The sequence below is a fragment of the Stegodyphus dumicola genome, chromosome 3 (genome assembly GCF_044657685.1).
Source record: "Stegodyphus dumicola isolate Sdum_Otavi_A_Nest chromosome 3, ASM4465768v1".
Classification (NCBI taxonomy): Eukaryota; Metazoa; Arthropoda; class Arachnida; order Araneae; family Eresidae; genus Stegodyphus; species Stegodyphus dumicola.
Window position 1 is genome coordinate 58877433 of NC_140770.1, and position 14412 is coordinate 58891844.

General features: G+C 32.2%; 1 protein-coding gene across 4 annotated transcripts in view; it reads right to left on the reverse strand.

Moving 5' to 3' along the window:
• Positions 1–1919: 1919 nt before the first annotated feature.
• The window catches only part of LOC146998002 (uncharacterized), a 233955-nt gene continuing 221462 nt past the window's right edge, over positions 1920–14412 (reverse strand). For all 4 annotated transcript variants that reach the window (XM_085812931.1, XM_085812932.1, XM_085812933.1 and 1 more), the window contains 3 exons: positions 13273–13357; positions 9514–9606; positions 1920–3175 (listed from right to left, as the gene is read on the reverse strand). In XM_085812931.1, the coding sequence (XP_085669057.1) occupies positions 2528–3175; positions 9514–9606; positions 13273–13357 (826 nt within the window). In that variant the 3' untranslated portion in view covers positions 1920–2527. The remainder of the gene's footprint in view (positions 3176–9513; positions 9607–13272; positions 13358–14412) is intronic.

Genomic DNA, 14412 nt, shown 5'->3' on the forward strand with positions numbered 1-14412 from the left:
AATTTATTTTATGTTTATATATTACAAATCTGTTCATTATAAACCTTTATAAAATGTAATACATTGAAATTATAATACATTATAAAACTTAATCATTATGTGTATCAATGTACTTTAATCGCAATACATTGAAATAATTCAAATGTTTTAAACAGGTAAGAAACTTGCTAAATAGCTTAAAATTTTAGGAATTCAGTGATTGCTGCTGTAAGACAACTTCAATTACAGAATTATTTTTAAAATGAAAAATAAGTAATCATGATGTAATTACAAATGTTAGGTGGTTAAAAAATTTGTTATCCTAGAAATAAAATGCTCATAGTGTACTATCAACTCATCAGCTAGCTAATTTGTAATTAATCACTTAATGAGACTGTGTGCATTTGAATTCAGCATTTCACATTAAAAAAATTACTATCAATTGCTTAAGCTAATAAAACTTCATAGCAAATTAAAAATGTATTAATTTTGAATTTTAAAAGGCCATAGTTTAATCAGACTAATTTTGAAATTGAAAACTATCATGCATTTAAAAAAAGTATATTATGCTATCAAGAAGGGGAAGGAAAAAAAATTGGGAGAACCTGAAGATATATGAGAAATTTTTTTAAGTTAAAAATCAGTTTCTGCCATGTCATAAATTTAAAAAATTTTCTTTTTATAGTTATAGATGTATAAGTTGATTACATATTAAATTCTTTTATGTATTGTTTGATATTTTGATTGTACTTTTAGTACTTCTTGATCAGTTTTGAATTTTGGAAAAGTTTTGGTATTTTTCATTCTGACATACAATTTTAACAGGAGGGAAAAAAATGAATCCAGAAGAACAATTACAGTCCTGTATTTTGTAAAATGTTTCTAATCCATAATTTGTCTCCTTTCTCAGCAGCATTCACTAACTTTTAGACTTTATAAAAAAATAAGGATATTCCTCAAAACAGGTGAAAAACAGAAAAGTGAGATTATTAAGTCAAAATTAAACTAGCATATTTTTTGAACACTTTGTATATACTAAACTGACTGCTCCAACATGTGCATATTTTAGTATTTTAATATATATTATAGTTTTAAACTAAATTTATTGCAGATAAATCTTTCTATCCTACATATAAGAATATAAAACAAACAAAAAAAGAATCAGCTTCCAAAAACTATGATGTTTTCTGAAATTTTCCTTCATTATCGATACGAAGGTAATTTTTATTGAGAATTCTATACTTTTCATTTCTACATGTAACCCATTTTTCATATATTTTCTATTAAATTTTAACTGATATAGAAAATATGTCAAGGAATCATAAACTGATGTATAATAAACACATTTAAAAATACTAGGAGGTGTAATTTTAATTTAATGCGCATCAATTATATAAATTCAGCCTTCTATAGATTTTTTTAGAAGTTAAAATATAAAATAAGAATGCATTAAGAAATATTAATAAATACAGAATTCATTCAGAAACTATAAACTAATATAAAAAATTAAATCACTTATGCACAGTCTACATTTTTTTAAATAAATGATTTGTATATTTTAAGGAATTTTTTACGACTTTTTTTGGTCACCAGTAAACAGCCAAACCAGCTCTTAGTTTAAACCAATCTGTCATACAGTAAAATAAATTTTCATTTTGTATCCTGTCCTCCGGACACACTCATGCATTTGCTATACCTGCAATGTACTTTTTAATTCATGACAGCCGGTATACAGCTTGCTATCAGCAAGCTACACACGGAAATAGTGGGAAAAGGAAAGGAAAGTAAAATAAACATTAAATCAGTCCTGTGTTAATTGTTTTTACACATTTAAGCGACAGTATACTAAGTAGAATCTGTTCATAGAGTTCATGAAATGGGAATGATTAGGTTTGGTACCTAAAGTCTAGGAGTAGATGTTCATAAAGGCACCAGAAAAATGAATTTTCATTCGTTTAATATTAAAAAACAAAATAGCTTACATCTGAATAGATATGAATTATGAAAATTATAACACATGTGATAAAGTAGGATGTATAAACAATACACTTATATAAATAACAGACATACAGATCATTCACGTGTACAGAAATCTATGGTGCTAAATAGCAACACAGAATACATGATACAAATCCAAAGCAGAATATTTTTTAATATACATATGTAATGGCAGCTTAACGGGGGAGAGGGAGAAAAGACATCCTTACAGATCCTTACAGCATTTACTACTACCAGGAGGACTTTGCATATTTACACTTCAAGTACCTAGCTGATACTTACCATTAGAAACAGTAACTAATAAACCCATTCCAAAAAGAACAGGACGTGAAAATAACCAAAGAATCGGTACCAATTTTGTAAAGCCATAAAAAAATGTCAAATCATTGTACAAAATATCAATAAAAAAAAAGACAACAGCTTGTAAACTTTTAGCATGAAATATAAAACTAGAAATAAAACATATTGCAAATATGATTTTATACATACAAGTTATCTACATTGATAAATGCTCTCTAAAATGCTGAATGGTAATTTACATGATTTAGATTTATTCTTGTGTGATGTATGAAACTATGTCAGTAACACCTGTCAGTTCATCTTCTTCGTTTTCGGGATTCCTAGCTCGTAACAAAGTATGGATCATAAATCCTCCATTAGGCTGTGGCACTGGTGTTGCTACATATGGATTTGAAATAAAAGGAGGGACTTGCTCAGGTGGACCATAGTTAGGCTGATACGATGGCCGAGAGTCTTGTTTGTCATCTTCTGATGAACTTTCCTCCTCTTCACTCTCATCTGAGACGATTTTGTTCTCCCGCTTCCTCGGTGCAGATTCTCGAGAAGTGGATTCATCATCATCTTCACTACTAATGGCTTTCTTATTTATGTTGAGTTTTATTCGATTCCCTTCACAGCTTTTATTGACTTTCCACTGATCTTCTGATTCTTGACTGCTTTCACTTTCTTCGCTGGAACTCATGCTCTTTTCAGATTCAGAATCGGAGCTGACCCATTTACCAACCTTTGGTTTTTTCTTTGGCTTTGTTTCTTTGAATGATGCTTCACTCTCTTCAGAAGATGCTGCTTTTCTTCGCTTTGGAGTTCTCAATACCAATACGAATTCCTCAAAACCAGCATTCATTTTTCTGCACTCTTTGTTCTTGTTTTTAACTTTTTTTTTTTTCATAGCCTCAGTCTGTAATAAAAATGGAAATATTGTCAGTACTAAGCTTCAAGTTGTACAACGGAAACAAGAATTTGCCCTCAAGTTCTAGCATTGCAATTCATTGAATATTTTAGTATGATAATAAATATTACTACAAAGGCCAGTATTTGTTGATTATCTAAATTATAGAATGATGCTAAAAATTACAGTTAAAATTGGCTACATCTGTATTAAAACAACTGTTTTATTATGCATGCATTAAAAAATTTACAAATGGTAGAACAAAACACATATTTCTAAAAGCATAAAAAAAAAGGTCAAGCTATGAAAGCAGACTATTTTCGTAAGTATTCAGAATTTTAATGAAGCGCTGACAATGTTACGACCTTATTGGAAGCATGACAAAATTTGACTTAGAAGCTAAGACGGTGGAAAAAGTTGTCTGTCTGTCTTTTGTGGTTGAAGGAATTAACATTCAGAGTAGATGGAGTTCAGCACACTAATGCCCAACATGCATAGTTAAGGATGCCTGAAGATTCCAAAAGTTTTAGTTTAGCCCCTGCCATATTGGAAGTGGGAGGAACGCTGGGAAATGCAACCGAAGGTTCAATTTGGTTTATTTCATTAATACAAAACACACGAGGACTATCTGCCTAAGGAGAGGAATACTTTCGTGGAGGAACTTTTTAAGGGAAACTGGCTCCTATTAACGTTACGCATAGTGAAAACAATGAAAATGCTCTAACATCAAAACCCAGGGAGACCTGACGGTGTTCAGCGATTGTATTGCTCAACAGCTGGTGGATCCTAAGTGAAGGAATAGAGTACACTGTAGATGCCGTAAAACGATAAGGCTAATTCGATGAATCCAGCCTTCAGTTTTGATGGTAGAAGCTTTGCAATATATTTTGTGAAAGGGTTAGAAAAGTCACTTTCTATCGTATCTAGTTAGGGAGGCAGAAGATAGCAACATCAGCTTCCGTTTTTAAAGGGAAGGCTCTGGGTTGATTTAAAGACATTGGTAAAAGTCTCTTAGTTCAATACTGCAGCGAGACACACTACTTTCATGTTCTGAAGGCCGCTCTAGTTAATGGCATCAGGTTGGAATCGGAATTAAACGAAAAGTATCAGGTGGTAGGGGAAGAATTAATATCGATTATATTACTGAAAGCGTTAAGTTTCTGTATGGAAGGAAGTCGTATAGTGAAGTCATTTACTAGATTATGTCGAGTTTGGCAGTACCCCAGTTTTGGGCGAGTAATTTTAAATTATCTTGTAAAAGATTTAAATAAAGAGCATGGTTCATTATGCCACCAACAAACACTAAATTACCTAATCCTGATGTGTTGACATGACCCCCCCCACACACACAAGGACACCTCCACCCCCATGCTTTACTGTTCCAACCATGGAGGTAAGAAAGGACTTACTTCCTACCTCCATGGTTCCAACGAAGTTCTCGGGATTCGGTTCCTCATTTTCTCGTCTCCTTACAATTATATGCCCACCGGAATCCAAAACGTTAAATTTGCTTTCGCCTGCAAATAAGACGCTTCGGGCTTATTTACCATTAATAATTATTGCGATTGAAAGCCTAGGTTTTCTATATTTTCCTCGATCAGCTGATCTAAATAATCTAGCTGATCTGAGTACTCGTCGAACAGTTTCAGGTGAAACTGAAGTAGAAAACTTTTCAGTAAATTCTGTCGAAATCTTTACAACATTCAAAGATAGAGTTTTCACTAATTTTATAACTATAAATCTCTGATAAGACTTTCCCAGATGACCTCTTCTTATTTTATTTTCGATCCAATTTTCTTCTTTAAAGCATTTTATCACATATTGCACCTTAGAATGGGATAAATTTATTAATTTAGCGATATTCCGGATAGATTTTCCACTCTTATGATGAAACAATCAATTTTTGAATGCTACTAGTTGTTTCCTTATGACTACGACCCATTTTAAAATATTAAATGAAATATAAGAGCATAATCAAGCAAAGAATAAAGCAAAACACCTTTTTAAACGTCTCCTAAATGCAAAAATTTTTAAAAATGGCAGACGATAATTTTATTTATGGAATTTTACGAAAATGTTTCGGTGTACGATAACTTTTCTGCTGTGTTTTATTTATGCCTCCTTATATTTTCAATTTCAGAAAAAGAAAATTTGCCAATATTTAAAACCAAAAAATTTGGTTTTATTCAAAATCAGCATGAAGATGGCATGAAAAATTATTTGAGCTCTGTATTCGAATTCAGTTCCGGGCTATAGCACTTTTTCTGCAAATTCTTAAAGTGGAGAACACTTTTGAGATCCACTGTAGGTAGTAATGTGCAATGTGAAATTAAAATATAATTTTTAGTTTATAATGAGGGCTTTTGTCTGCTTCTGAGTAGATTTTTTTCAGTAAATAAAAAATATCCCGTGATTGCTTGGATTAAAGAAAGAAAATCTTCTGACTAGGTAAGATTTTTATCTTGTTTATACTTGATATCTAGATCGGAAAACAAACGGTCTACTATTTTGGACATTATGCCTAGTATCTATTTGCGAGAAAGTCATTATTTACTCTATTACAGAAAATGTTTTTGCAGGAAAGCTGGAAGGCAGTCTCGAGAGACAAAATTTTCACCCAAGTTAATTCCTAAACATTATGATGTAAAATTTCTTTTTTTTTTTTTAATCATAGATGTAAAAGCTTTGTGAAACTTTTGGCTCAATCTGAATTTTATAGTTATAAAAATTCTGTACTTAAGTACTTAAGAACTTCATTTTCAAATTATTTAAGTTGTATGATAGCGATTGTAGTGTTTTATTTTTGCTAAACAATTATCCTATTATTTTGTATTTACTGTGACTTCTACTTTCATCAGCTCCCACTAAAATGGAAATTTATTAATACATTTAAGTACAACTAGATTTTTTGAATTCAAGGGAAAACTTTTGGCAGCTATTGTTGGCTTTCTCCCTATTATCAATAGTGAAAGACAGTTTACATTTGAGAGCTTTAAGCGGGCTTTACTTTAGAATTCTCATGGGTTAAATTTACTTGAACATTTGTTTCTGTTTTCCCCATAAGATACATAGACTGCTTTCTCTGCTGTAACTAGGTAAACCAAAATATTTTTTTCTAAAACAACGACATTTTTTGCTCTGAACGGGATAATTTTGAGAAGACACAGAACAGAAAATAAAACTTGCTAGGATAACTACATCAAATCAAAAGGGGGGCGGGGTCTATATCTCTCGTTCTACTCGGTCGAATGACGAAACTGAACTACAGTGTCTCACAAAAGTGATGGGACACTTGTGTTTTACAAAAGGAAACTGTAATAAAATAAATTAAAAAAAGATGTAAAAATTTTTGTGGGTGTGTTTCATACTTAAATTTAGTAACAATTATTACATAACATACATTTTCTCAAAGTATTAAAATATTAATTTAATAAAAATACAATTGTTTAGAACGGAGCAAAAAATGGCTCACATAAGTGCTGAGACACCATTAGATACTACTACGTACTAATATAAAAAATTTTTTTGGGGTTTTTATTTTTACTCAAAAGCAATTGGCAATAATTTATAAAATCGTCTGCAGTATTTCTCTCCGGTTTGTTTCGGAATTTTTGTGTTTTTTAGCTCTGTACAGCCATGAATGCTAAACAAAAAGAAACTTTTCCTGAAATTCGAAAATTAGTTATTAATTTGGATATTGAACGTGGAAAATCTATTAGAGAAACTGCTGAAACAGTTAACTTGAGTCGTTCAACAGTTTTCAATATCATTAAACGATATAAAAAGAATCATATGATCCAGGATAAAAGAAGACCTGGCCGACCATCAAAACTATCCAATGGAATAAAGCGAATTATCGATCGAAATATTAAAAAAAATCCAAGAATGAGTGCTCCTAAAATTGCTGCTGATTTACAAGCATTATATGGAGTAATTGTTAATCCTGAGACTATTAGAAGAGTAATTCGATTTGCTGGATATCACGGTAGAGCAGCAGGAAAAAATTCTTCGTAAGTGAAAAGAATAGAAAACTCACACTGGCTTTCGCAAAATCCAACATTAAGAACTCTGATTACTGGAATGAAGTTATATTTGCTGATGAGAGTAAATTTAATATATTTGGTTCTGACGGTAGAATCTTGGTGTGGAGAAAACCCAGGGAAGAATTTCGCAAACAGAACTTGGTGCCAACAGTAAAACATGGTGGAGGAGGAGTTATGGTATGGGGGTGTATGTCGTCCGCTGGAGTTGGTAATCTTGTTTTTATCGACAGTATAATGGATCAGTACAAGTATATTGACATTTTAAATCAAAATTTGAAATCTTCAGCACGAAAATTGAACCTTCATAACAATTTTAAATTCTACCAGGACAATGACCCTAAGCACACTGCTTTGAACGTCAGACACAGACTGCTGTATAACTGTCCTGAAATAATAAAAACCCCATCACAATCTCCAGACTTAAATCCCATAGAGAATATTTGGCAAGAATTGGAGTCAAGAATTCGCAAACACACCATTTCTTCAAAACAACAATTAAAATCGGTGCTTCAGGAAGAATGGGGTAAGATCACTCCAGAAATCACAAAAAAAATTAGTCCATCTCAAGAAGATTAAATCATGTTTTAAAAGTAAAAGGAAATAAAACAAAATATTAAAACCTTTTAAAAAGTAAATTTTTTGGATAAATATTTGATGGAAAAGTAAGTGTCCCATCACTTATGCGAGCCATTTTTTGCTTCGTTCTAAACAATTGTATTTTTATTAAATGAATATTTTAATATTTTGAGAAAATGTATGTTATGTAATAATTGTTACTAAATTTAAGTATGAAAGACATTCACAAAAAATTTTTACATGTTTTTTAAATTTATTTTACCACAGTTTCCTTTTGTAAAGCACAAGTGTCCCATCACTTTTGTGAGACACTGTATGTCTTGAACGCGCGACTTATAGTATATTTTAGATTTATATATATTGTTTTAACATACGTTATTTTGCAAAAACTCTTTTTTTAGCTGTTTTTAATTGTATTTGGTATTTAATTTTTTTTTTTGTATTTTACAAGTTTGAATGAAGATGTTTTGAGTTATTTATTTTTTGCGTAGACACGAATCGATTGAATGAGAAATGCATCTCTAATGGAATTCCAGAAAATAAGTTTAAATGAAGTGCAGAAAAAAAAATATATGTATATATATGTGTGTACTTTCCTAGATCTTTCAATGAAGTCGTGGGGTGCCCACATCAGATACTTTACTTTCTCCTAAGAGTTTTTCACTTGCCGACATAACCTTTCATTTTATGTTAACCTTTTCATTTTCCCATCTATTTTGCATAGTCGGAAAAAGCATACAGTTTTTTCTTTCTTGGAGATATTTTTACTTTATCACATAAACAAAACTTTACTTTTTACTTAAAAATCATAAAAATGTTTTCACTTTTAGATATTTTTATTAGAATTTTATATTAATTATTGGAGTTGCGTGGTTGAATAATATTTCTTCAAATAATTGTTTTCAAATTTCTACTTATTCATTCGAACTTACTACTAAATAGTTATGAGGTTTACGAGAGCTATTAGCCGAATAATAAACATTTTCTTGCTGCCAGCATTCGTCAAAAAAAAAATGATTTGGTTCACTCTAATTGCATATACTATTCATTGTTCCTATTAGCGACCATCACCACCTGGACATGCCGATGAAACAGCTCTAGTGGTAGACAGACTGTAGTAGTGTCTCGAAGAATGTAAACAAGGGTGGTGTGTGCAACGTGACTCATCGAACTCGAATCGTATTCCAAGCATATGTCGTAAACCACAACATGTTTGATAACTTATAACGGATTCTGTGCATCTATGTGGCTGACTAAAATAAAAAATGGTTTTTTTCAGACCTTTCTATGTACCAGTATTATTTAACTTGAAAAATAAGACGGACCAATAAATTGTGAGCTCGTTAAATTCTATAGATATGCTGCGTTTAAAAATTTTGTGTTTGTTAGGCGATTGATTTGTGAATGCGATGACCAGAGGATATACCACGATCGACGGGATATTTTTAAGTGTGTCAACTGATGTGTACATGAGCCTGTACAGTTACAAATATCCATCGTATGAGAGAATGGAATACTAAAAAATGAGTGATGTTTATAATTAACATTGAACCATAGGGTTTATAAGCCAATTAGATTTTACTTCAAAACCATCAACCAGAAGTTGATAGTTTACTTAAAGCTCGTTGCTATTCCACCAATTCTACGTCTTAACATGGAATTGGTCATTTTCTGGTCATATCATATTTTTTGTTCATGTTACGGAATAGCAAAATATAAATTTCTTACCTCAGTATCAATCTTTACTTTTCTTACAGTATTAGTCTTTACTTTTCTGGACAGTCTTTTCAGTTCTTTTACTGTCATATTCATGGCATCAGTCTGTAATATAGATTGAAAAAAATTACCACTCCTCACATAATTGCACAGTCTGTACAAGAAAAGTCTGAAATAAGATTTGCTCCAAAGTTTAAAAAACTGCGTTCATTAACTATTTCAATGTGACAATAAATCTTGATACAACTCCTGGCAATTGTTATTAACATAAAATACTACGTATTTTGTTAGTCATGTGATCAAAATTTATAACTGCTAGAGCAAGAGATTTAACTCTAATAGCCTTGAGAAACTATAAGCAAGCTAATTTCAAGGCTATATTGGTGTATTCAAGGCTCTACTGAAAGATTAGCAATACCCTTTCATACATCTCTCTCTCTATATATAAAGAAGAATGTCTGTTTGTTCATGATACACTCAGTCACTACTATAGCTATCGTCACCAAACTTTCTATAATTCTTTTCTGGGTGCTGGGAAAGGTCGACGTCCACCTTTTTTCCCAAAAAAGTTCAATCGCTTGCTACGGGCAGTCTATGGAACTGACCAAATTAATCGGTAGCGAAGGCGGCCGAAGACCATCTGAGTGCACATGCGTGGCATTCACATATTTTATCTATATTGCATATATATTTTCTCTACCTGAATGAATACCCGCTTCTTCAAACTGCGCTTTTACCAATATTCAATATTTTTTAATAATAATCTAATAATATAATCTATAATAGTTCTAATAATATAATCTATAATAATCTAATAATTTAATATAATCTCCTGTTTCTTTGATTTTGATTGGTGAAATTTTTGCTTGTCACTATCAATCTAATATATACGCATGCGCAAATACAAAAAGAAAAGAACAGTATAATAGCAGGAAAATTTTGAAGGAATGTGGGCTCAATCTGAAACGAACAACTCAAGATTCTAATATCAAAAGTTATGGAGGAAATAAAAATAAAACCACAGATTTTCATTGATTTCTAATTTGCTTTGAAACAACAATATGCAATGCTGAATTTGTATCCACTGTTTCAACTAATTTCGATTATGATGGATTAAACATGACCACAGATCATCAGTTATTTTGTCGAATTGTTTTATTGATTACTTATCAATTACGATAAATGTTTTGCCACATTTAATCAACTAAAATGGAATATAGGTTAAATACGATGGCAGATATTAATGGTGTCAGGATTTTAATAAATCATTAAAGACACCCTCCTTATAATACACTCATGTCCAAAATTATGTTTACATGCATAAATTCACGGATTTCTCAGAGACTATGACTTATAATTTAATGAATTTTCGTGGAATCATACATAACATGATGACACATAAATGCAAAAGAAAAAATTGAAGATCACCTCATATGATATAAAATTGTAGCATGAAACAATAAAAATGGTAATAAAGTGTGACAAAAAGAGTTAAGAAAAAAAGGAATGATTCAGAAAAAGAATTAAGTCTTACGAATTTAATATGGAATATGATTTCCCCTGACTTGTACACACATATCACAACGTGTTTTAAGGCTGGAAATAACGTTGTTAACCACAGTTTGGGGAATTAATCTCCACTCTTCCAGCAATGCCGTCTTCAGAGCATTTACATCTCTAGGAGGAGGATGTATACATGCAATTGCTCTTCCAAGGTAGTCCCATAAGTTCTCTATCGGGTTAAGGTCAGGAGAGTTTGGTGGCCGAGGTATTCGCTTAATGTCTTCACTTTCAAGGAATTCATCAACGAGGTTTTCTCGATGTGGACGGGCATTATCATCCATAAATAAAAAGTCAGGTCCATATGCACCCCTGAAAAGTCTTACATAAGGATCTAAGACCTCATCTCGATATATCTGGCCTGTCACAGATCCGCTGCTGAACACGTGTAGGGGCGTACATCCATCAATCATTATTCCACCCCATACCATGACACCTCCACTACCGAAACGGTCATGTTCCACAATGTTCGAGGGATCATTTCGTGTTCCTGACTCCCTCCAGATGTAAACACGTTTAGAATCACCAGTTAAACTAAACCACGACTCATCAGTAAAGAGAACATGGGACCATTGAAGTTCAGTCCAGTTTTGATGTTCTTTACACCAATTAAAGCGATCCCTCTTTTTCTGTGAAGACAGTAAAACACATACCCTTGGCTTTCTGGCATACAGGCCTTTTTCATTAAGTCTTCTGTATATTGTTTGCAGTGATGCAAGAGTTCCAGTGGCGGCTGCAAGCTCTGAATTTAACTGGCGAGCAATAGCCTTTCTGTTACGACGGGCAGTTAATGCCAGATACCGATCTTCAGAAGAAGTTGTCATTCGTTTCCGACCTTGTCCAGGCCTTCTTGCAACACTTCCATCATTTTGAAACTGTTTCCATAGCTTAGAGACTGTCTGTCTTGAAATATTCAAACATGTGGCTGTTTCCATGATTGACTGCCCTGCTTTTAAACGGCCGATAATTCGCCACTTTACAGATTCTTCCAAATGATACTTCGAAGCCATAACAAACCGCTTTGAGTCCCTACACACTGAAATCAAACGCTATGTTGCAGAAATTCACTCAAATATTCAGTTTGCGCAAAGCGCTTGATTCACCCTTGGATGACGTAACGCCTAGATTTGCATATCACAAACCGTTTGATTACTTTTGATTGGATAATGCTAATTAAGCTTGGTTTTCACACATTCCCTGCAAATACGGATCACATTAATTCGATATTTCATTGAATATCATCATTTTTGGGTATGTAAAGATAATTTTGGACATGAGTGTATATTGGTAAAGGCCGCACTAGGCCGATTGCCTCTTAATTGTGTTACGACATAGATATATAATTTCAGTTTCATCTTTACTGTTTACCCAAATATTTTAAAGCATTATTTTATTTTTACGATGATTTCTGCATTTTTACTACATTTATTTGCATCTCTATTTTATCATGATTTTGTACTTTGGTTAGTGTATAGTGATCACGTGCTACTTCCTAGGACTTACTCTAAAGTACATTTATGCCATATAAGCATTATACCTCATCTAACTACTGCTAAAACTTAAGAAAACTGCTTTTCCGTCCAAGAAATTACTTACCCGACGTATATCTTCATTGTAGTTTTTCGGAAAATTTAACTTCCGGAGTATTGTACGAACTAATAGGTGACCCTAGGGAATAGGAGATTTATGGAAGTAAAGACCGTGGTAAAAGTTTACAATTGGGTGCCCCTTGTTTTTTGGCGATTCTTTTTTGACGCCAAGATCGGCGCCAGGAAGACACAATTTTAAGATGGCCGCTACGCAGAACCAAAATAAAAAGTCAAACAATTGCATAAACTCTGTGTCCATGTACACATCGATCTATTTTCATTTAAAAAGAAAAAAACATCCCAGAATTGCACAAACTAGGCATTGCGCACTGTTTAAATTTGTCCATGTACACATCAATCTATTTTTATTTAAAAAAATCAGGAGGCAAAGTTACACTATCATGGTAACCAGAAATAAGATTTCATCGCCAAAATTTTACAAAAATTATCGCTAATCGAAGGGGCACCCAATTCTACACTAGAACCAAGGCCGTAAGGTCGAAAACTTGTCACAGATGTATTTTATTGTTATTATTATTATAATTTCAGTTTAGTTCCTTCGTTACGACAGATCATTAATAAATATCACTAAGCCTAACAGACATTAAAGAATAATACTCACAATAGCATTAAATCTCTGCACAAGAGATTTTATTTTCTCCAAACGAAAAGACTGATCAGCCAGACGATCCTTCTCCATCTCGTATCTATTAAGAGGAATTTAAATGTAATAAAATTGTTAAGAATAAAATATCAATATATTTTTAATTTTACATGTGGAGGTATTTATATCCACAGTGTACAGTAACCATATAACATATGATAAGAGTTTCACAATGAACTGTATATAAAAATATTGCTGCGTGCATATGGTTTCGTAATAGATTGAATGCACAAGTCTGATAAAAGGTTAATAAAATTTATTCTTATCACAAGTATTGTAATAAAATGCTAGATTTTTTCCCTCAAAGATATTCGTACAATATCACACAGTAGTTATATTTTAAACTAATAAAACGTTAAATAGTACGCAATCCAAAGCGCAAGGAAAGCTAATCCGATCTCACCGCGAATTCGCTACAATCAATAACAACAGTCAGTAGACAACTGAACTGAGATGTTTCTCTCCAGCTTTTTAAAGCCTTTTAATCAGTCACGAGAAGCTTCTGGTAATTTCCGTTTTCTCGAGATTTCTGGAAAGCAAAAGAATAGAATTACGAGATATCTAATTATTCATTGTTAAATGCGCGTGCTTCTGTATTTTTACTTTTCCAACGTAGCTTTCTCTTAAAAGTCTCCTGCTGCACTGTGATTGGATATAAAACAATTTTAATTACAGTTCTACTAAAAATAGCTAACTAAATACAAAATCCGTAATAATATTAAAATTCTACATGCTTTAAAAATTTCCCATAACGTACTTCCATGTTATACCTAAATACAATGGTGATCAAAAAGTTAAGATTTCAAAAAGGTAATTACACAGGATTGTTTCAAAATTTCACTTATTTATTTTAGGAATCAATTTAATCTGAGGAACGTAATATATGAATTTAGAATTACCGGTGGACTGGATTTAGAATTGTATGTATGCATGTACACTAGCCCCCCCTAAAAAAATGGGACATTTCTATATCTCCCGTTTGACAAATTTCAACTTGCTTTTTTCGGGTCTCAAAAGGGCGACTTAGGGTATTTATTAGATTTATATATAGCAGGCATGGTCACGTTTCTTTATTAATCACTTTTTTAAAAAAACACT